This window comes from Ornithodoros turicata, chromosome 3 (assembly GCF_037126465.1).
Source record: "Ornithodoros turicata isolate Travis chromosome 3, ASM3712646v1, whole genome shotgun sequence".
NCBI lineage: Eukaryota > Metazoa > Arthropoda > Arachnida > Ixodida > Argasidae > Ornithodoros > Ornithodoros turicata.
Window position 1 is genome coordinate 15,608,171 of NC_088203.1, and position 21,702 is coordinate 15,629,872.

General features: G+C 49.6%; 1 protein-coding gene across 2 annotated transcripts in view; it reads left to right on the top strand.

Annotated features, from left to right (window-relative positions):
* The window catches only part of LOC135388196 (uncharacterized), a 141,328-nt gene that overhangs the window by 104,029 nt on the left and 15,597 nt on the right, over nucleotides 1–21,702 (top strand). For both annotated transcript variants that reach the window (XM_064617586.1, XM_064617587.1), the window contains exons 79-95: nucleotides 2,741–2,853; nucleotides 2,913–3,024; nucleotides 5,571–5,738; nucleotides 5,793–5,906; nucleotides 11,536–11,662; nucleotides 11,727–11,759; nucleotides 14,316–14,330; nucleotides 14,404–14,463; nucleotides 14,519–14,572; nucleotides 17,146–17,205; nucleotides 17,764–17,889; nucleotides 17,947–18,182; nucleotides 18,237–18,334; nucleotides 18,686–18,794; nucleotides 18,850–18,978; nucleotides 19,083–19,187; nucleotides 20,895–21,024. In XM_064617586.1, coding sequence (XP_064473656.1) covers nucleotides 2,741–2,853; nucleotides 2,913–3,024; nucleotides 5,571–5,738; nucleotides 5,793–5,906; nucleotides 11,536–11,662; nucleotides 11,727–11,759; nucleotides 14,316–14,330; nucleotides 14,404–14,463; nucleotides 14,519–14,572; nucleotides 17,146–17,205; nucleotides 17,764–17,889; nucleotides 17,947–18,182; nucleotides 18,237–18,334; nucleotides 18,686–18,794; nucleotides 18,850–18,978; nucleotides 19,083–19,187; nucleotides 20,895–21,024 — 1,789 coding nt within the window. The remainder of the gene's footprint in view (nucleotides 1–2,740; nucleotides 2,854–2,912; nucleotides 3,025–5,570; nucleotides 5,739–5,792; nucleotides 5,907–11,535; nucleotides 11,663–11,726; nucleotides 11,760–14,315; nucleotides 14,331–14,403; nucleotides 14,464–14,518; nucleotides 14,573–17,145; nucleotides 17,206–17,763; nucleotides 17,890–17,946; nucleotides 18,183–18,236; nucleotides 18,335–18,685; nucleotides 18,795–18,849; nucleotides 18,979–19,082; nucleotides 19,188–20,894; nucleotides 21,025–21,702) is intronic.

Sequence of the window (21,702 nt, forward strand, 5' to 3'; positions counted from 1 at the left end):
TGAGGTCATCACGTGTGATGAGCTTTCGTTCGTGGAGGTCCTGTATGGTATGGGTTATTAGCGCCGTGTACTCCTTTGTTGGGTCATGGTCCAGTTTGAGGTAGTGTTGCGTATTGTTGAGTTGCCTATGTGCTTCAGAGATATATTTATCTGTGGGCCAGATGACGATACTCCCACCCTTATCTGCGGGCTTGATAATGATATCATCTCTGTCAGCTAGCGCATTGATGATGTCACGTTGTGTTTTAGTGAGGTTGTGACCACGCGAGCTTTGGGAAATACCGCGAAGGATGTCGTTGCTTACTTGTTTAATGTACAGGTCTAGTGCGGGTTCTCGGCCGTGATTTGGTGTCCAGGTTGATGGTAGTCGGAGGTCGTTGTTGTTTTCTTGTGTTGTATGAGCGAAGAATTCTCTAAGGCGTAGCCGTCTCGCAAAGTCTGATATGTCTTTGTGGATTTCGTATTCGTTAACAGAATTGAGTGTAGGGCAGAATGTTAACCCCCTAGAGAGGACTTGTAGTTCGTCGCTGGTTAGTGAGCGTGATATATCTATTACGGTGCTTGCGTCAGCGTTTTCTCGGGGTGGATCAGCGATGTTGCGGAGAGTTGTGGTTGTGGTGCTGGAAATGATTTGTTCGGCTGCTGCGTGTGTCGTGTTAGTGGGTCCGGTATCCGTGTCGTTGTTGGAATTAGGTTTTCCGAGTTTTGAGTGTTCCTTGTTAGCTAGCTCGCGGTTGAGTTGTTGAATGTGTAGTTCGAGAGTGTTTGCCTCCGCGTCGGTGAGACTGATATTGTTCATATGGGCCTGGATCGTAGCGAGTTGCGCGTGGCACTGTTTCTTTAATATTTCAAGAAACGTACGGGCTGTGTTGTTAAGGGCTGATGCCCACTCTAGCTCTAGTTCAGGTGTCAGTTTTCCTAATGCAGGAACTGTTTTAGGGGTGAGGCCTTTAGGTACTGTGTTGTGAGCCAGGTGGTAGGTGTAGATCCGTAGATGATGTAGGTATCGGCTACGTTTCTCCATGAGTTTTCGCATTCGTAGAAAGTTCGTTGACTGCATGGTAGGCTGGTGATTGGATAGTCAACGGTGTTTTCTGCGTGATGTGCGCGTGCGTCGTGTCTGTGGGGTCGGTGTCTGTGGGGTCAGTGGCTGGGGAGACTCGCTGTGTTCCTCGATGTCATCTGTCTGTGTTTGCGTGCTTGTGGTTTTCCGTGTCACAGTTTGCGTGAACTTTGTGTGTGTGCGGGTTGTGTTTGGAGTGTTGTCGTCTGCCGCGTGTGTATGCGTGGGTGCAGTGGTCGTTGTGGTCCCCTTTGATGCCATCGTGTGTTCTGGCGTGTTTGCGGTGCTGGCACTTGAAGTGTAAGCTGGTTGAGAATGTTGTGTTTGAGCGTTTGTCAGTGCAGGACGGCATCTATGGACCATTAGGTGTTTGATGTTGTGTGCCATAGCTCGTACGCCTGCGTGGTTTGGGTGGATGCCGTCCCGAGCGAGATGTGCTTCAGCGTGGTATTCGAAAGCTGCGTGTGTGATAACCATAACGTTGGTGTGTACCTGACGCATGTGGATGAGGTGGTTGTTGACAGCGCGCGCCTTCCTGTCGAACTCGTGTAGCCATGTGTCCTGGTATATGTATGTTCGGTGTTTGTTCTGTCTTCGGGGAAGTATCGTTGTCAGTACTATTTCAGCGCCTGGTCTGTTGTTTGTGATGAAGGAAACTAGTGTTTCGAATTCCTGGATGACATGTTGTGCTGTCGAGCGTGCCAGGAGTCTTCTTAGAAAGCTACCTTCCCGATATATTGAGCCGTTAACATTAATCCGGTATGACAACTATTATCGTCCTTATTAGGTTCCTTTTATTTAACCTGCCCAACGAAATATTCGCCACCCAATCCAAGCGAGAGAAGCACATTTCAGGTAACCTTAGTGCAGTTTGTTTTCTGTGTCTGAAGAGAGTGTCATGTCCCTTAATTTAATTCGTCTTGCTCCTGATGATCTGGATTGTTCTGAAGCTATTCGTGTCCGTTTCGCGTACTTCATCATCTTCATGCTATAGGTAACCGCTGCTGACGCCGTCCCCTGTGTCACAAGCTCCTCTGGCACAGGCGGGTTCGCTTATACAGGGTGTTTCACCTAAAGTGATAAAAACTTCTAACCTGCGACTTACTCGCCGGAGGGTTGTGGTAGTTTCGGCAATTACCTTCTGGGAACTTTTGCCGCTATCTAGGAAGGCTTTGGTTAATTTTTAATTGAGGGAATTTACGTTTTCAGTTGAAATTTGAAAATTGCCGCCCGTGCCTTCCGTGCTCTCTTCTTTGCAGGCGGGGCTAAAGCGCAATCTTTACTAATTTCTACTTTTTACTGTTTCTGTTGCGACACTGTGCATAGTTTTTTGTTTGGTCTGCGGATATCCACGAAGGACTTCATATTTTTGTAAAAAAAGTAATGTTCGCTTGACGATTTTCAAAGTTCGAATTTAAAAAAATAGATTCCCGCAATTAAACGTTGTCTAAAGCCTTCCTGAATGGTGGCAAGATCTTCCAGAAGGTAATTGCCGAAAGTCCCACAATCCTCCGAGTACGTCGCGAGATGAAATGTAATGAACTACTATCAACTATTACTATTACTATTAACTATTATTATTATTATTGTTTTTTTATTATTGTTATTGGCTCGCGAAACGGCTCCATAGATGGCTTCAGTAGCGCAACAAGAATGCTCATGTCTGTCCTTTTTCAGCGTACCCGGAATGAGATGGCTCGAATCCAGCACCGAAATCTATTTAAAGTTGGAATGGGTGCTGTGTTTCCACTGCGTCCGAGGAAGTGGGATGATATCTCACTTCTGATACAGTAAGTGGATTTCTCATCATAGTGAACAATCGCAGCCACTTATAAAGAAACGAACGCAGTTACTTGGACGTCATGGTCATGGTAACGCACAGAACCGAAGTTGAAGTAGCTGGATGTCGCATCGTGTCCCCGTCTACGCTGTCCTACGAAGTCTATGGCCTTGGACTATGGGTGGGACTCTCATAGATGTTCATCCTACACAGAACGTTGAGGACATATCTCTTGTTCGGAAACCGTATAGGTTGACTATTAGTAGTGCCTATATGATACAGCTGCATGGATGACATTTTTGTAGTTGCGTTTCACAGACATTCTGGAAGAGGGCATGTAACTACACTGGAGGACTAATCACCTATAGCCAGTGACAACATAAGTCATACACTTGACCCAGCCCCCCACACAGGAATTGCTCCGCGCGCGCAAATGTGGTGCGGTGCGGCCAAGTGGCAACGCCATCTAGGTGCAGAAGGCCTGCTTATTGCCTCCTCTCCCTCCTTCGCTACGTAGACATATATGGTCAAAATTCGTCTGCTACTGCAATTCACCGTTCTGCTAATTAAAGAACTCGCAAATGATTGCAGCTGACTTGGAACTTGCAGACCTGAATATTTAGACAAAAAGTGCAACACGCTTTACAGAAAATCAGTTTTGAGAAAGATTGGGGGCGTTTTGCGCATTATTTCGAAGTTTTTTACAGTTAGTACGCGAGGGCGTTCAGTCACCACTCGCAGACGACGGTGGTTCGTCTTCAAGGCCACGATCGGTGAAAGCACGTTTGTGATAGGCTGCCGCCATTGAAAATACGATCCTGATTGGCTGACTCTTAGTTGTTACGTCACACCAACCAATAATTAGGATTTCTCGATCTAGGTGGTGTTGCAAGTGGCGACTGGGGGGGGGGGAGAGAGAGAGAACGACGGGAGGCCGGCACTACATCGCGAACCGGGGGGCGTCGTGCAAAGGCTGGTAGCCAATCGCAGGAGCCTTCCACGGATGAGTGGGAGTCCCATTTTAGGACATAAGTTGTCACTGACTATAAAATTCGTTACCACAGATCTTGGGTGGTGGGGGGGGGGGGAGCGAGATAGCAGAATGGGAGACCATCATCGTCTAAAGACATCCAAAGAGTCATGAAGCGGCCACGTACGTTGAAATATCCATCGCCGTCTATTGCTACACGCACACGAGCCGCCGCGACCGAAGCCGCACACCTAAGAAGCCCATAACCTTCGGCGTCCGAGGTCCACCTGGGCCGCATAGCGGTTGATCTGGCTAACAGGTCAGCACCAATCATCTGTCACTCCAGAGCACGTGACTCTATTTCTCCAAGATGTGAAATGAGCATTTGAAGAGGCAATTTAGCAGTAAATGGGAGAGAAATGCGTTAGCATCAAGGAGGAAGAGAAGGGAACAGGACCGTTTGTTTCCGAATCACGAAAATGTAGTGGAAGTGACGACATATAGTGCACGTCAGGTGATCGGGGCCGACCAATCCGCGGTGAGACGTCGCCACAACTGGGACAAACAATGTAGCCATTTAGCTGCCAGCGCAGATCGCGTAGTGGACGACGCGAAAGGGAACTGGAAATAAACGTGTTTGAAAGCGGCACGCGTTTGTAGGCCGTGTGTCTGCATCAGTGCAATAGCAACCTGTGTTCGGGTTTGCCGTTGTACCGGACGCCAATCATGTACGATCACAGCGCAGGCACGCTCCTCTTCTGCAATGCATAGCATTTCGTATATGCGTTCGGCAGTGCGCCGGAGTTGACTCACTCACAATGCCCCAGGATTTTTTACGTGATCCCGCGACCGTCAAAATATTATATCAATGATACTACACTAAGTTCCAGTTATAGTTTGCCTGCAATCATAGTAGAACCCTAGCCAGACTGCAAACCTAAGGTCGTTAGCGGAACGGCCGTTACTTCACCTGTAGTCGAACCATCATTTCGAATGACATCGTTCTTTGCACTAATTTGTTGAGATTGTAATTTTTGTGTGACAGTTGTGCAGTTCATAATTGCCACAAAAAGGCGTACGCCTTGTGTTTTCAACAAATCAGGGCAGAGAACGATGTCATTCGAAATTATGTTTGGACTACAGGTGAAGTAACGGCCGTTCCGCTAACGACCTTAGGTTTGCTGTCTGACTAGGGTATAGCTGAGCTGCAAGTACAGTTACCACGTTAAAGTTACTTTACATTTACCTTTTGAGGAAAAAGGCCAAAGAAATGTAACTTCCAAAGACTGTGTTCTACCAGCTCTCCAAGCATATTGTTATACCGTCACCCTGTGTTACAAACAGAAGAGTTTGGCCTGAACAGCACGGTGAGAGTCTGAGCCATCCTGGCCACGTATGGGATGACCATACAAATTCGTGGAGTTCCTGGTTAGGTAATGCGGCATTGTATTCGAAGCACAAAACGAAGCGACAAAACGACGCTATGGGGAAATGACGCGTAGAAAATTCTGCAGCACCTGAGTAACATAGTCGCATATCTTCAGTCACTCTAACCAAAAGCGGCAACTAGTAAGAGTTGCAAGCTACTTTTGTAGAGAACTAGTTACTAAAAAAAAGTGTGTGGTTTAAAGCCCCTCAGCTACAAAGAGGACTTGAGTGCTGTTGCCAATAAAGTAGTCTCTATTGGGAATATCGGTATCGGAATCGCTCGAATAAATGGTTTCATGGTTTTTCACTGATGGATGTGATGGTTTCAGTCCTGGAGCACGTCCGTGATGAGAGCCATGATCAACCTCGCCGGCAAAAAGCACATGCCGCCCATGTGCTTCAGCATGAGCATGGCCGTCTTGAAATTTGAGGTGGCTGGTCATCGTGTGCCCTTCGACGGGTATTGCTACGATGAAGATTGGGTAAACTATGCGGAGGTGAGTACCAGCAGGGAGGCACCTTTCCCGCGTAACCTCCCAATCGTGTCGTAGACGTGTCCGTCATTCCATGCGCCGACGTACATGTCAGCCTCAAGGTTGTGTGGCTACAGCCGGATCAGAAACCATGTCTGGACTTTCGAAAACGAAGACACGGTCAGCATCAAGGTACGTGTATGGGAACGTGCAGAGGAAGCCGCAGGCACTGGGTATGGTACCGTAAACCAGTTTTAGGGGTATGAAGATGTATCTGCTCGATAGCCCGAGTCCTCAGTACCCTCAATTGATAATTTTCATCACAACCGGTACTCCTAGTTTCGTAGAAACGTAAAATTGAAGACTGCGGGCAACACTGTGTCCAAGTAGTCACCAACTGCGCATTGCTTGTCAAGTATGGCGGGGCGACAAAACAACATTGCATGCGGGTGACACCGGGTCTCAAACGAAATATATTGGCAATGCAGCGATCAGGAAAAGCAATCGTGAACGTAGATCACTGTTGCTTGTTCATGGTGGCAATTGATGTACTGAGGCTGGAACACATAGAAAGGACAAGTACATACAAGCTTTGTAAGTATTTTTCCTTTCTACGTCTTCGCAGCCTGCGTACATCAATTGCCATAATGTTCTACAAATACCACTTCCCGTCGATCCCGTCGTATGAGTGTGTGTATGAATGAGAAAACATGTAATATTGAATGTCGGATGAGTGCGAGAGTGGTTGGCTTGTCCCTCCAGATGACGCACCCTTGGAAGTCGCTGGGGAGATGTGTTAGCTTAGCTCAATTGGTAAGAGCCCTGGACCGGTAATCCGGAAGGTGTGCGTTCGGGTCCTACAGCTGGCTAACCTTTACAGTGACTTCCTCCTTTCATCATAGAATTGGGCGTTGTTCCCCACCATATGTCGCACCGAGCCATTTTACCGCAGCTTCGTTCGCAAATTTAACATATTTAGTGATCTCTGTCTCTTGTGTAACTTGTTGTGCTGGGAGCAACAAGCTGTTAATCTACGCCGTCGACATAAACTGCCTGTCAACTGTAGCTTTAAGCAGGCGGAGGACTCGGTAACATAGTAGGTTCGTATTTTGCTTGGAAGTACTGAAAGGTGTGAGGTTCTCGCAGAAGAATGAGGACAGATTACAACAGCCGTTGTCGGTGAGCGAATGTTTCCTGCGTGAGGCAAGAGCGCGTGGCGTGGGCGGATTGTTGTGTCGTTGTCGTCGTACTACATATGCCTCCCTTCCAGCGTTCCGGAGGAAAGTTGGAGCGGGAGTAGTCGGAGCTCAAGTGACTATGCCCGGTGGTAGAGAGGAGTCAGGATTGTGGTCCGGGGCTATGTTGTCGAGGAATGCGGGCTTCAACCGATCAATCGACACACTTTCGGGCCGGCCGCGGACGTCAATGAGGAAGGTCTTAGAAGCGCGTTGCATTACCTTGTAAGGGCCGGAGTAAGGAGGTTCGAGGGCGCGACGAAGACGATCGGTGCGCAAAAATACGTGGGTCGTGGACTGCAATTCGGTGGGAACGAAAGGTGGCGCCACAGATGAGGCACGAGTGGGAGTAAACTGGAGGGTTGCGAAGGCGTTCCGGAGTTGGGCGACGAAAGTGGAAGGGTGAACAGGCTGGGGAGGCCGGTTAAAAACATCCGCAGGCAACCGCAGCGGGGCTCCGTAGACGAGTTCCGCGGAAGAGCAGCCCAAGTCGGACTTGAGGGCAGATCGGATACCCAAAAGGACCAACGGAAGGGTTTCGGTCCAGTGATCTCGGCAGTTTTGCGCCATGAGAGCTTGTTTCATGTGCCGGTGAAAACGCTCGACTAGTCCATTGCAGGCGGGGTAGTACGCAGAAGTTCGAAGCCTTTCAGTTCCGAGGGCGCGGGTAAAAGCGTGGAACAGGGCGCTCTCAAACTGCGGGCCCCGATCCGTTACGACTTCCTCCGGAAAGCCAAATCGGGCGACCCAAGTTGCCAAAAATGCCGTAGCGAGGGTGGCAGCAGTAGCGTCAGGAATGTGCTTTGCCTCCGGCCACCGCGTAAACCGGTCGACGCAGGTGGGTATGTAGCGCTTTCCTTTGGATGGTGGTAATGGACCGACCAGGTCAATGTGCACCTTGGTGAAGCGGTTGGCAGGAGGCAGGAACGCTGCCAAAGGGGAAACCGTGTGCCGATGGCATTTGGAGAGCTGGCACGGAACGCAAGAGCGTACCCAGCGGCGAATATCCTGACGTGCTCCGGGCCACACGAAGCGTTGGAGGACAAGTTTGATGGAAGCACGCGTTCCTGGGTGGGCAAGCCCGTGAATACTGTCAAAGACAGATTTCCGTAAAGTCGCTGTTATGACAGGGCGGGAATCAGCGCAGGTGTTGTCGCAGGTGTTGTGCGCTATGGCCCGGGAAAAGCACGTCCTGAAGCTTGAGGCTGGTGGAATGCTGTGTTCGGAGGTGAGCGATTTCAGGGTCGAAGGGCAATGATATCTGCGGAGAGAACAGGAGGGCTGCCGATAGAGTGAACGCGACATAGGGCGTCAGCAGCTGCGTTCTTGGCGCCTCTGATGTGCCGAACGTCCGTGGAGAATTCCGCGATGCAAGCCAAATGCAGGATTTCACGCGGAGTGTAGTTCCGACTTGCGGAGGTGAAGGCGCCGACAAGGGGCTTATGGTCAGTCCAAATAGTCAAGTTCCGACCTTCCAAGAAATGCCCGAAGTGTCGGACGGCGGAGTAAGCGGCGAGTAGTTCTTTCCCGAAAGCGCTGTACTTTGACTCTGTCTCAGAAAGTTTCCGTGAGAAAAAGGCGAGGGGAAAACGCATGCCGCCGATTTCCTGCTGAAGAACCGCTCCGAGTGCATTGTCGGAAGCGTCGACAAGAAGGGAAGTTGGTGCATCGTGAATTGGGTGGCTGAGCATGGTGGCGCTCGCGAGTGCTTCCTTGACAGAGTCGGAGGCTTCCACCGCGTCTTCTGACCAGGACAAGAGCGCGGCTGGTGAGCGGGACGACCTCAGTAAATTCTCGAGTGGCCGCATAAGCGCCGCGCAGCCTGGAACAAAGCGACCATAAAAATCCACAAGTCCGAGGAAACGTCGCAGTTGCTTGCCGGAGGCGGGGCGAGGGAACTCCCGGATGGCCCGGACCTTGCTGGGAAGAGGAACAATGCCGTCCGATGTGATTCTGTGACCGAGGAACTCGAGAGACGACTTGCCGAATTCGGATTTTTGGACGTTTATAACGATGCCGTGTTCATGCAGACGAGAGAGAACTTGTCGAAGGTGGTCTAAGTGTTGCTGTTCTGTGGCGCTGGCGATAAGTATGTTGTCGATATACGCAAAAGCGAAAGGGAGCCCGTGTAGGATGGTGTCGATAAAGCGCTGAAAGGTTTGGGCTGCGTTCTTGAGGCCGAACGGCATGCGTAAGAATTCAAATAATCCAAATGGCGTCGTAATCGCTGTTTTGTGAATGTCGTCTGGTGCCATCGGAATCTGATGATACGCTTTCACCAGGTCTATTTTGCTGAAGTATCTGGTGCCGGCCAAATTGATGGTGAAGTCTTGAATGTTGGGCAGGGGGTATCTGTCTGGCTTCGTGATGGAGTTAAGTGCTCGAAAATCCCCACAAGGCCGCCAATCACCAGTTTTTTTTTGGGGACCATGTGAAGCGGAGTCGCCCAATCACTGTTTGACGGACGCGCGATGCCGATGTCAAGCATATGTTAAAATTCGCCTAGAGCGATCCGTAGCTTTTCAGGGGCGAGACGGCGTGGTCGAAAGTGAACTGGGGCACCCTTCGTCTCAATATGATGAACGACATCATGTCCCACCGGCTTCGTCCAGTCTGGTGGCTTCGTGAGCGATGGGAATGCATGCACCACTTCAGCGACAGGGGATTGGAGTGATCAGATGATGGGAGTGGGAACGGTCATGGGTGCCGTCAAACGCAGGGCAGGCGTGCACAATTGTGTGGTAGAGTCGACCAAGGTTCTGCGTTTCAAATCGACGATCAAGCCGAAGTGGTGGAGGAAATCTGCGCCCAAAATGTTGTGAGTAATGGCGGCGGTGCGGAAAATCCAGTGAAATGTACGGCGAAGTCCCAAGGAGAGTGTCAAGGAACGTTCGCCGTAAACGGGGATCCCAGTAGCGTTGGCGGCAGCGAGGTAATAAGTGGCTTCTTTCAAACGGTCGGCGCGGGTTGCAGGGATTAGACTAACTTCTGCTCCGGTGTCGGCGAGATAGCAGCGACGAGATCCTGGGTCCGTGATATACAGGAGGCGGCTGCCGGGGGGGGGGGGGGGGTGCCGCACGCCGCCGTTAACGACCCCAGGGCGGTTTCCCGGCCACGCACAAGGAGGTTTGCAATTTCTGGCTCCTGCGCCGAAAGACCAGTGATACCAACAAAAGTCAGTTGGGTTCTCCGTGGAAGGGAAACGGGGTCGTCGTGCGGGGCGGGAAGAGGTTGAGCGTGGTCGGCGCGAACGTGTTCTCCCGGGATCATCATCTCTGGTATTCTGTCGTCGCGGCAGCACAGCTGCGAGAAGCGAAGACATGCGTTCTGTAAGTTCTGCCAGACCGTCCTGGAGAGAACGGGACGGAGTGACAAGGATAGGTGATTCTGGAGTCTGGACGGTGGCAATCGTCGCTGGCGCGACCTCAAGTATTCTGTCAGCATGGTCAGCCAAATCTGCGATCGGTAGGGTTGTTGATATTGCCAGGAGCATTTGCATGGTAGGAGGGAGACGCTGAAGAAAAAGCTCCTTCATCAAAGGCTCGTCTATCGTGGTGGCGCGGGGTCCGAGAAGGGTCCGCATGTGTCGCAAAAGTTGAGACGGAGTCCGATCGCCAAGGTCCTCGGCGGACAACAGCTGCTGGAGTCGTTTTCGCTCGGAAAGTGTTGTCCTCGCGCTGATCGCGGCCTTGAGGTCTTCGTACGGCGTTGTTGATAAAGGGGCGCAGAGAATGTCAGCCACGTCGCAGGCCACGTCCGAAGGTAAAGCCGACGCGACATGGAAATAGCGGGTGGCTTGAGACGTAATATTAGCAAGACGAAACTGACATTACCTGCGAAAACCACACGGCGGGGTTCGCGTGCCAGAACGGCGGAATCTTCACGGCGACATGGCCGATGTGGGGCTGAGTTGCAGGCTCGCTGCTAGGAGTGGCAGTCGGATCCATCGTCGCGGCTTCTGAATCACGTTCGGGTCACCAGTGTGGGGTTCTCGCAGAAGAATGAGGACAGATTACAACAGCCGTTGTCGGTGAGCGAAATAAGAATGTTCCTGCGCGAGGCAAGAGCGCGTGGCGTGGGCGGATTGTAGTGGCGTTGTCGCACTACAGAGGTAGTGTTCTGCCAGTGCCAGCCTCTTACGCCTGGTGGACAGTCGCGCTCAACAAGAGATACGAGTACGTACGTCACTCCAGACGCTTCGAGCCCCCATCGCTTGCCGGCTGCTCCGGCGTTCTCGTGGCTCATGGGACGGGTTAAGAGAGTCGAGTCTGAATTTACTCCTATCCGAGACACCCAACACAGCGGGCCCACCATCAGCTGGAAAGGCACGACGCAAATTTGTGGGCATGAATGGTTCGAGATCTCCCTCGGTTTTTCGTCTCCCCTCCTCGCTTTGCCTCTTGGACAAATACAGCGTGCATGGCTCCAACCACACAGCCACTACCAGCTAATTGTCCTGGAATAAAAATTCCCACCTGGTCTGAGCCGATGGTGCTCTGCAACTTGTATTTAGCTCCACTTCTATTCTCTGTTGCAGACGACGATTTGCCTTTCAACTTAATAACTTTACCTCGTGCGTCCCGCAGACAGACTCGTCTGCCCGTGAATATGCGGGCTTGTGCGTAGCGGCGTACAACGTGAACTACGAAGATGAGGGAAAGTGCACTCAGCGGCGCCCTTACTCCAGAATGAGAGCCATTCGGAAGTCGCTCAGTAAGTGCTGTTACGAACTCAATAAGCTACAAGCATAATCTATGTCACGCTTCTTGTTTTATAGATCATATCAATTCTAAAGTCGGCAACCTCTTCGGTAAGCATCTGTCCTTGTTGTTTTGTTGTTTCGATCTTGACGCAGGGAACGCTGAAGCTGAAGGAGTAAGTAGACGATGCTAGCCGGAACGCTGCCTGATCCTCCCGCTAAAGCAGCTAGTGTGTGGACGCTGTTCCAAACAATAGCGTGCGCTCGCGAGTCGTCCTTGACACACTTCACACTACCATTGCGCATGCGCAGCGGCGGCAACGTTATCTCACAGGGTGCGCCTCAAACTATACCTATAGGAACTATAGAGTTCCCATTGGACTTCACTTTGCAGAATATTTTGATGCGCACCGTAGTCCCAAGCAACACCATGAACCGAAAGGACGAGAGCACATGGCTGAACGGGTAGATCCTGGTGGGAAGCATACTAAACGAATCATAGAAGTGGAAAGCCAACTGCGCGTGACATACTATGTATACTTGCAACCTGCAGTACATTCAGCTGCTTTGAGTGCCGTTGTCTTGAGAACGGAAGTGCGAGCTACTATACACAAACGCAATTCAAGGAATGGGGGCCGCCATTGGTGCTGCCACACCCCGTGGTAGTCACAGGACGAGCGTAGAAATGCGGGGTAATGGTAACTGTACATAATGATACACGGAACGCAGCCAGGGACAGGGACGAGGACGTGCACAAACGAACTGCTGACCCTCAACTAACAGAAGTTTATTTGCAACACAGATTTAAATACAAAAACAAGACACAAGCAATGTGACAACACCTTATCACAACAGCAAAACAGAAAAACTAGCTGATGGTTGCGATCCCAGCACGTTCCAAGATAGTCCATTTCGGCTGATAAGAGTGACAATGACGGTGTGCTAACACAGTGATCTTCCTCTGACGTTGTGATTAAGAAGGTCTCCAGAATTTCCCGAACAACGCGCGTTTTGAACCCACCTTCTATTGTGGTATTTTCAATAGCGGGGAGCACCCACAGATCTTGCAGTGAAGAGCCAGGTGTTCTGATGGAGTGGTGCTCCGGACCAACGCCCTATGTTAGTTCAGTCTAGTGTTAATGCAGCGCCCAGTTCCTACCTACAGTTCCTTGACCTACGCTTAACGATATCTCCCTATCATGTATGCTGGACATACTGTCCCAGGTCTAAAAGGGCAGTTCTGCCCTTCGACTCGTGCCACTCAAAAGTTGAAAAAAGGGCCATCGCCTCAGCGTGCCTTGGGGCTGCTTTGGACAGGTCATGCGAACACCATGTAGATGGCAGTTTGGCAGTGGTTTTGTAGCGCAAGTGATGAAGCTATGCGAAGGGGGTTATCCAGTAGGCATGCTGTGAAACACTCTTGTCTAAGGTAAAAGGTGTGGCCAAGAAGAAGCACGATAGGTTACCTGGTCGACCGGTGTCCATACCGTATGTACACACTATGTCACACAACTTGAAAAAAGTGGGAGAGAGACATAGCGTGCCTGTGGTCCTCTCAGCGCCAGTTAAGTTAATAACTCTTTGTGGTAATGTGAATGGTTCTCTCCTACAAAAAGGGGCTGCCAGATTTCGCACAAGAATGCCTGCAGAATGTGGTATATCGCATTCCGTTAACATGCGGGAGGGTTTACATAGGCCAGACTGGGCGCTGCATTAACACTAGACTGAACGAACATAGGGCATTGGTCCGGAGCACCACTCCATCAGGACACCTGGCTCTTCACTGCAAGACCTGTGGGTGCTCCCCGCTATTGAATAATACCACAATAGAGGGTGGGTTCAAAACGCGCGTTGCTCGGGAAATTCTGGAGACCTTCTTAATCACAACGTCAGAGGAAGATCACTGTGTTAGCGCACCGTCATTGTCACTCTTATCAGCCGAAATGGAATACCTTGGAACGTGCTGGGATCGCAACCATCATGTGTTGAGCAGCTAGTTTTTCTGTTTTGCTGTTGTGATAAGGTGTTGTCACATTCCTTGTGTCTTGTTTTTGTATTTAAATGTGTGTTGCAAGTAAATTTCTGTTAGTTGAGAGTCAGCAGTTCGTTTGTGCACTTCCTCGTCCGTGTCCCTGGCTGCGTTCCGTGTATCATTATGTAGTCACAGGAACTGTGCACGTGCGGACAGCCGAGTTCCTTCATTTTCCTGTTTGTGTTTTCATTCATTTTCGTGTTCGTTCGTGTTCATTTCGTGCCCGTTCATTTTCTCCCGCACTGGAACCGGTGTCGAAAAGATTATGGTGAGCCATAAAAAGATATCGCACCGGCCAGCACTCTTCACGTGAACAATGTGCATATCGCACGCGGAAGCAAGCAATCTACTTTTTCCTTGATCTTCCGAACACTGATGCGCTACTCAGATGTTTGAGGGAAATATTACCGTTATCGTCAGTCATACTCATTAAAGATGGCGGCCACCAGTATTCATCCCAATGGGAAGAGCGATCTTGGCAACCCACCCCTGTTGTGTCGTCGCTGGGAACGAGGCTAATGAGTACACGGGGACTGGTGGTTTGAGAGTAACGCGACAGGTCTATATGAGCATTTCTTTTTCCTCCTGTTGCCCGCATAGCGTCCTCAGCTTTTGATATCGTTCTCTCCTCGCAGATCCTCCCCGTGGCGGTAAGTGCACAAAGGACTGTGACATCTTAGTTTGCTTAGAATGAAGGTATGACCTGGACTTTCACTGTTTTAGCATACTACTACGATCCGCTGAACCCTTCCCCACCTCCGACCTCGAACCGCAGCTTGCTTCGTAAGAATTTCTTCAGACTGCGAGGAATCTCCCTCTGTAAAACTGTTTATTGCAGACACGTACAAGTACGGCGAACCGTCCTACAAGAAGAAGAAACGACGACGCACATGTATATCTTTCTATCGTAATTTTTGCCGAAGGCCATTGCTTTGTAGTTCCGTTAAAGTGCTGCCCCTCCCCCTTGCAATTAGAGTGGTCATCAATACTTGTTTCCTCCACTACGTACGGCAGGGTGATTGTATTGCGTCCATGCTTTATGCTGTATACAAGTAAATGACGCTACGTTAGGCCTTGCGCATAGCTGGAAACCGAAATCTTAGCGCGTCTTGTCGGTTGACCATAGCTGACGAAAAGTGGTGTAGAATGCAGATGGCTCGACGTAGACTAGATATTGTTGAACATATCGATTACATACATATTTTTCTACCACTTGATGTGATTAGAATTCTCGTTTGAAGTAGCTGTATTTTGTGAGTGATCGCACAAGTGAACGAGGCACGAAATGCGATTTTTTTTCCCACCTTGTATGCGCTGTAGGAAAGCTCCTAATACCCAACCGAAAATTAAGCGCTCATTAAGCACTAGTGATACGTGAAATATACCATCTAAGGTATAGTGAATACAAATGAAGTGTGGGGTTCCTAGTGGGACAAGGCTCCTGAGAAGGCGAAGGTTACCTTTCGTTGCTTCACTCGAAGCGTGTCTCACGAGAACGACCCTCTTATTTCACCCTCTTTCCCCTCGTCCCACAATCTTGGCGCTCTATGGCCCTTATTGCTTTTGCGACAGAAAAGTCCCATCACCACCATCTCCTCATCCTCCACAATGCCCTTCGTCGCTAACATTAAATAATTCGTTGCGGCCCTATATGATGCGCAGGGGCTTCGGAAGTCCTTCACGGCACAGGGGGCGAACCCTATCATATCCTAACCTAACCTTTGGTACTACGGTACACGGTTCTGTGTTGCCAAGCGCATAAAATACAAAAATGACAGCCATTGATGCGTTTATTACAAATGGCTCGTCCAAGCATTCCGATGAAGGTGGAGGCTGTGACGCAGATGCGGAAGGCATCCATCTCTCGTTCTGGGTTACCTTGAGACGACTAAAGAAATTTGCGTTAAAGCAACAAAAAAATTAAATATTTGTTGATGGTTTCATTAAGTAAGGCAAAAACTAAGGCATTCAGTAAGGCAAAATTATAGAAGTAAGCCAGCGGTGGCGTGTTTTATTTTTTTATATTTTTGTTCTCGTCAAAAAGGCATGCAATGGTTTCGTTCGCAATGTTTGCTACACTAAAAATGCCCTGCGGAATGTTCTGGCCATGGCTGAGGCAAAGACAGACACGACACGAGTCGTCAAACGTACCAGCGAACTGCTTAAAGACTCCTCGGCACAGTTGTACCCGCTACCAAGACGAAATAACAGAATACCGCTACCCGCTATTCCTAAAAAGAAGTAACGCTATACCAGTCTCGCTACAAATTTAAAATAGTAACGCGATACTGCTACCGCTACCAAAGAGCGGCGAGGTAAATACCCCACCGCTACTTTTCCGCTACGGTACCCTTCTCAGGCTAGACAACACCTTACTATAGGCATCCCGTTGCCGAGTATGTTCAAAGACGATTATCGTCCCTCTCATAGCCAGCATGCAGGATGAAGTATGCCACTACCGTACTTACAGCCAAGATGTTTGTAGCGGAAATATTTCCTTCACCAATTTAAAATGTTACGGGATCTACTCTGCTACAGGAAAACCGTAGCGAATGCGGTACTATGTAGTAACGCCGCTATGTACAACACTACTACTCGCCGCAGGACCAGAACTTCCCTTTGTAGCCAGGAATGCTTCCCTGCATTGATCAAAAAAAAGAAGAAAAAAAAAAAAAAGAAGGCGTCCTTTGCTGGCTACTCGTCGCGTAGCGGGTCCGCATATAGTATCACGTATAGGATAATTGGGGGATAGCACCCATATATGTTGAATTTTGTCTGTGTATGTGCGTTAGCACCGAGAAGCAACTGTGGCTATGAGCGCCGTACAGACGTGGACAGATGGAGAGAGGACAGCAGGAAGGAGTGGGCGACAGAGTGGTTAGTATGCGTCCTGGGCCAACCTCAGACACAGCCGGAGCCATGATTCGAACCCTTGTCGCCTCCCAGTCTCGGTGTGTGAAGCGGTCATCCTAACCACTATGCCACGGGAGCTGGGTTTCTACCTTTTAAACCTGCGGTAACAGAGCTGAAAATGATCCTTTCTCGGATGAGACTTACAGGTGAAAAGTGACGTGGCGGGACCCTCAGAGCAAATGTTCAAGGACGGACGGTGGAGGCCTGTGCCAAAATTGAGGGGGAGCGCCCCTTTCCCCCACCTTCAGAGACCCCTGATGATGAGGAGGGTATCACGCTGTAGCATCGTGCCAGTGCAAGCTTAGTAGCCCTGCCCTTCAGTTGGGGGGTACCAACGCACGTTGGTTGTCTGGCGAGAGTTAACTGTGGTGTAAATTTGACGAAGTGACGTTTTGTTAGGCATGGTGTACATGCAGAAGCTCTAGATGGAAACGGATTGCCGTCCTCGAGTACTTTACAATATGCTTAAGAAGAACACAAAGCTCTCTAGAGCCCTCTGCAGCTGCTCTGCTCAGTAAACGATATCAGTCTTTGTTTCTTGCCATTCCATAGCGCATTCACAGCGGTCTTCCAATGACAGTCGCTTCCCAGCGAGCACACCAAAAGGACCGAGTGAGTTCAGTTCGAGCAGATCTTTAGTGCCTAGTGATACGAGCTTGGAATATCCGTAATTATGGTTTATATGACTTATTTATTGAATTATTATGATTTAATGTATTGTCAGCGGCGTTTAACTTGATGCGAGATGTACGTCGTTTTGCGTAGCTTTGAAACACCGTTTCAGTGAAGGGAGTCGATACATACTTGAACGGAAACGATTAGCAGGGAAGATAGAAGAATCTTACAGAACTGCAATGGCTGAACACAGCTGAACACGTAGCAGCTTGTCTTTAGCTTTGACGGAGGAAGGGACAACGTTCTTGCATGCGGCATGAGGCGATACAAGTTGGGGCGATGGAGTAACCTAGAGAAAGGAGGAGAGAAGGAGGCGATGTCACTAAAATCCTCTGAGGTTATTTCACAAAAGTCAAAGGTTCTTAGTTCAGCAGTAGTCCTGCAGATTCTATATCTTTCTGTTTAACTGGGTACACTGTTTCAGCCGCATGCGTGTGCCATGTATAACCGAAGCTTTTCATTGAAATCGATCTAATTTTACCGTTTCTTGCATAGCACCCAGCGTGTGTTATTTCAACGCTCCTGCGCCAGGAATGCCTTGCGTCGCAAAGCGTATGTGCTCACATGTCATCTACGATGCTCCGGACTACGACAGCGTACATGGTGTCTTCTCTAGCACAGGTACATATAGACAGATGACGTTGCGGTCACTCATAACACCGCACTACTTCTTTCCAGATGGAGTCTGGGAGTCTGCCATTGCAGCTGCCAGGGCCGATAGCATGGACCTGTTCCTCGGTACAAAAGCAAAGAGGTTGCTGAATTTGTACTACCAGGGCTGTGAAATACTGGAAGACTTCTTGAAAGCCATCCTTGACTTGGCGACGGGGGCAGAAGGTTTCCTGGGCGTTAGCGTTAGCATTTTAGACAAAATTACGGACAGAGATGCAGAACATTTCCCTGACACCATTCATGTAAGTCCGAATCGTGTCCAGGTCGGTAACCTACAGCGCATATGGTTTCTGTAGAAATTACGGACGTCCTTGGACAGTATGAACATGACGGCTATATTCCTAGTCTCTCCGGCTGCTATGAACGACGCTGGCTTAAGGGCACTAGTCGCCGAGTAAGTATTCCTCTTGAATAACCTTTGTATTGCAGAGTAAAACGCACAAGGAGGTAGTCATCGTCGCCACTAAGATGGGTCGAAAGCTCTTTGAGCAGCTCTTTCCATGCAGTCGCTGGATTCATTGAGTAATTCAAGCCATTAATGCGTGGAATCGAGCCACGCATCTCTCGATTGACGTTGGGAACGCATGGTTCGATTTCTGCCGCTCTCTGGCCTTTTCTACCTCTACGATATTTCAATTGCTCATGTTAGGCGCATTGAGACTTGTGTCGTGTTCCTCTGTTGTGTGCTTCAGCCTAAGAACAGTTGCTTCACATCGCGTTCACTGAGTGTCGCTTACTTTTGCAGTGCGGCGGATATGATTGTGTACGCTGGAAATGTTGCTGCCAGAACTCGCAGGAGGAACCAAGGCGCGAGGAGCAGCACAAAATTTCCCGACGGCGATTCCCCAACGACAGTAAGTGATCAGTAGCCAAAGGAATGTCATTCCCCACTGTGGTTCTACGACGCAGATGTCGTCCATGGATGGCCTTCTGGAGCTATCCGAGATATTCTACGATAATTCCTCTGTGTGTGTGAGCCTCAACCTGGCTGTGTACAACTGCACCGACAACTTATGCGTGAAGGCCACCTATCCTGATGTAAGACCGCTGCACTCCTCTTTTTTTTCTCACAAACAAGTAAACAAACAAACCGCTGCATTTCTCAATCCCACTTTTCTTTTTCCTGACGTATTGCTTTGCAGGTATGCAATCTTACTGGCACCATTGACCCAGACTACTCTGCCATGACAGCCACAGTGGGATCATCTGTCTTCATCTACGACAACGAAGCAACACTTTCATCTAAGGTATATGTTTTGTTTGCCTGATCCTACAACGTCAAAGCACGCAAGGAGAAACGAGCCTCATATGATGTCAAACTGCTTTGGAGATCTCCTTCTGGAGAGTCCTCCTCGAGGTGCCAGTGTGGCATCCAGACGCATTCCAGTTCATGGCATCGACATGCACACGCCACCGACGCCGGCAATGTACGAAGGGTGCTCAATTCAAACCGGGACCTTTCATTTTTCGCAAAAGTTAAATAAAACTTACAGGCGAGAAATTGGGTTTATTTTTCAACGTAATCTCCAGCTGCACTAATGCACTTGTCCCAGCGTTTCACGAGGGCTTCGATGCCAGCAGCGTAGAAATCCTTACGGGCGCGTAGCAGCCATGATCGGACCGCATTCTTGACCTCCTCGTCGCAGCTGAAGTGGCGGCCCCCAAGGAACGCCTTCAGTGGCCCGAAGAGATGGAAATCCCTGGGGGCGAGGTCTGGATTGTAAGGGGGATGTTGCAGCAACTCCCAGCCAAGTTCCGGTAAGTGCGTGTCGTGAGATGCGCGGTATGCGGGCGTGCATTGTCGTGTAGGTGGAGGACTCCTTTGGTGATGAGGCCCGGCCGCTTTTGCTTCAGCGCCTTATGCACATCCCTGAGAACCTCGCAGCAATATGCACTATTGATGGTGGTACTACTGGGCAGAAAATCAACATGAACAACGCCAGCCTTGTCCCAGAAAATCGTGGCCATGACCTTACCCGCAGACGGGGTGCTTCGGAACTTCTGGGAGGTGGCGAGCCCGGATGGTTCCACAGTTTTGATACGCGTTTAGACTCAGGAGTAAAATGGTGCACCCACGTTTCATCGCACGTCATGATCCGATCAAGGAACGACTGACCTTCAGTGTCGAAACGGTACCTGAGCTCTTGGGAGGTTTCCAGTCTTCTCTGCCGGTCAAACACGGAGAGCTGCCTCGGGACCCAACGGACACTAACTTTCCGAATCTGGTGGTGTTCATGAATGATAGTGCTCAACGTTCCCGCAGAAAGGTCAGTCTTTCGAGCCAGTTTGAGACATGTTATCCGTCGGTCCTTGAGGATCAGGCGCTCCACAAGTTGGATGTTCCCAGGAACTCTGACACTGGGCTCTGAGCCGCCCCGGCCGGGATCGTCCTGCACTGATGTACGGCCGTCTCGGAACCGTTTGCACCACTCAAACGCTTTGCTGCGGCTAAGTGTGTCGTGGCCATACTGAGCCTGAAGTCTTCTGTGAATTTCAGATGACTTTACGCCTTCATTTACGAGAAACTTCATGACAATTCGCTGTTCGATGTGCGCGCTCACCTCGTTGTCGGTCATCTTGTCCAGCACGTGTCTTCTGTTTTGCACAAACCACGTGGTGAACGTTGAGGCCTGTCGCGTGTGAAAATGGCGTAAAAGAAGTAGCGCGAGCTATTTGTACACTCAGGAGACAAAGTCCCGGTTTGACTTGAACACCCCTCGTAAAAATATTTTTAAATTGCTTTTCTTCGAATATATGCGAGTATATCAGAGTATATCAGGAGTACGCCCGCCGCTCATCATGTTGTTGCCGCAACATGTGGTGGCGGTTAACACACGTCTAGAAAATCACTGAGAAAATCACCTAGAAGTCTCTGATTAACGCTCCTTCTAGAGTATGTGGCATTGGTTGCATTCGATTATTTTACATGCATGTGTTACGTATCTTCTTCGTAGCTGGAATATTTCCGAAAACAGTTTTCAAGGTCATGTGTTGCTCTGCTGAATGCCGATGCCGAAGACCACAGTTACAAGTGTGGGACAGAAGAACCTTTTTCACGGCTCGCCCGCGTTCGAAGCATTTTAGGTATTTTAACCGCATTTCAGAAGAAAGGAGTGATGCAGAATGTATACAGGATGTCCTAGCTAAATGCGAGCATATTTTTTTAAACTACATATATGTATCACTTTTTCCGAGATGAAGTCAAATTCCAATACAGCATATGCTGAAGGACACTCCCTAAGAGTGCACCAGCAAACTCCTAAGGCAATGCCGTAATTAACTTTCAATAATTGACTTCTTAATTGTAACAGCTACAAGGTCGCCCCAATGAGAACATCTGGTCCCTTTGGTCACCTGCTACCGTAGCAGTTTTCAGAAGGAAAATCCGTTCGGTAGATCGTCCGCGAAAAATTCGTGAAGGTACATTACCTTTTCTTTATTTTGTTCATTGCGCATCTCCAGAGCTGCGCCTTCCCTTCACCTCCATTGTAAAAGGATCCCGGCCGCGAACGCCAGCAACTTGGTGGCAGGGTACAAGTTGCTTAGACACGCCGTCTTCCGCGAGGGACGTTAAACACGGGGTGCCGTGTGATGAGCTTTCATCGCACGTTAAAGAACCCTCAGGTGGGCAAAAGCGATCCACAGACCGACCGCTGTGGCGTCGCTCATGATCTCAGTTGTCTCGCGACGTAAACCCCCAATTATTTAATTCCATTGTGAAAGGGTGGAGGAGTACAGTGCCGCCTCATGCGTCGAAGATGA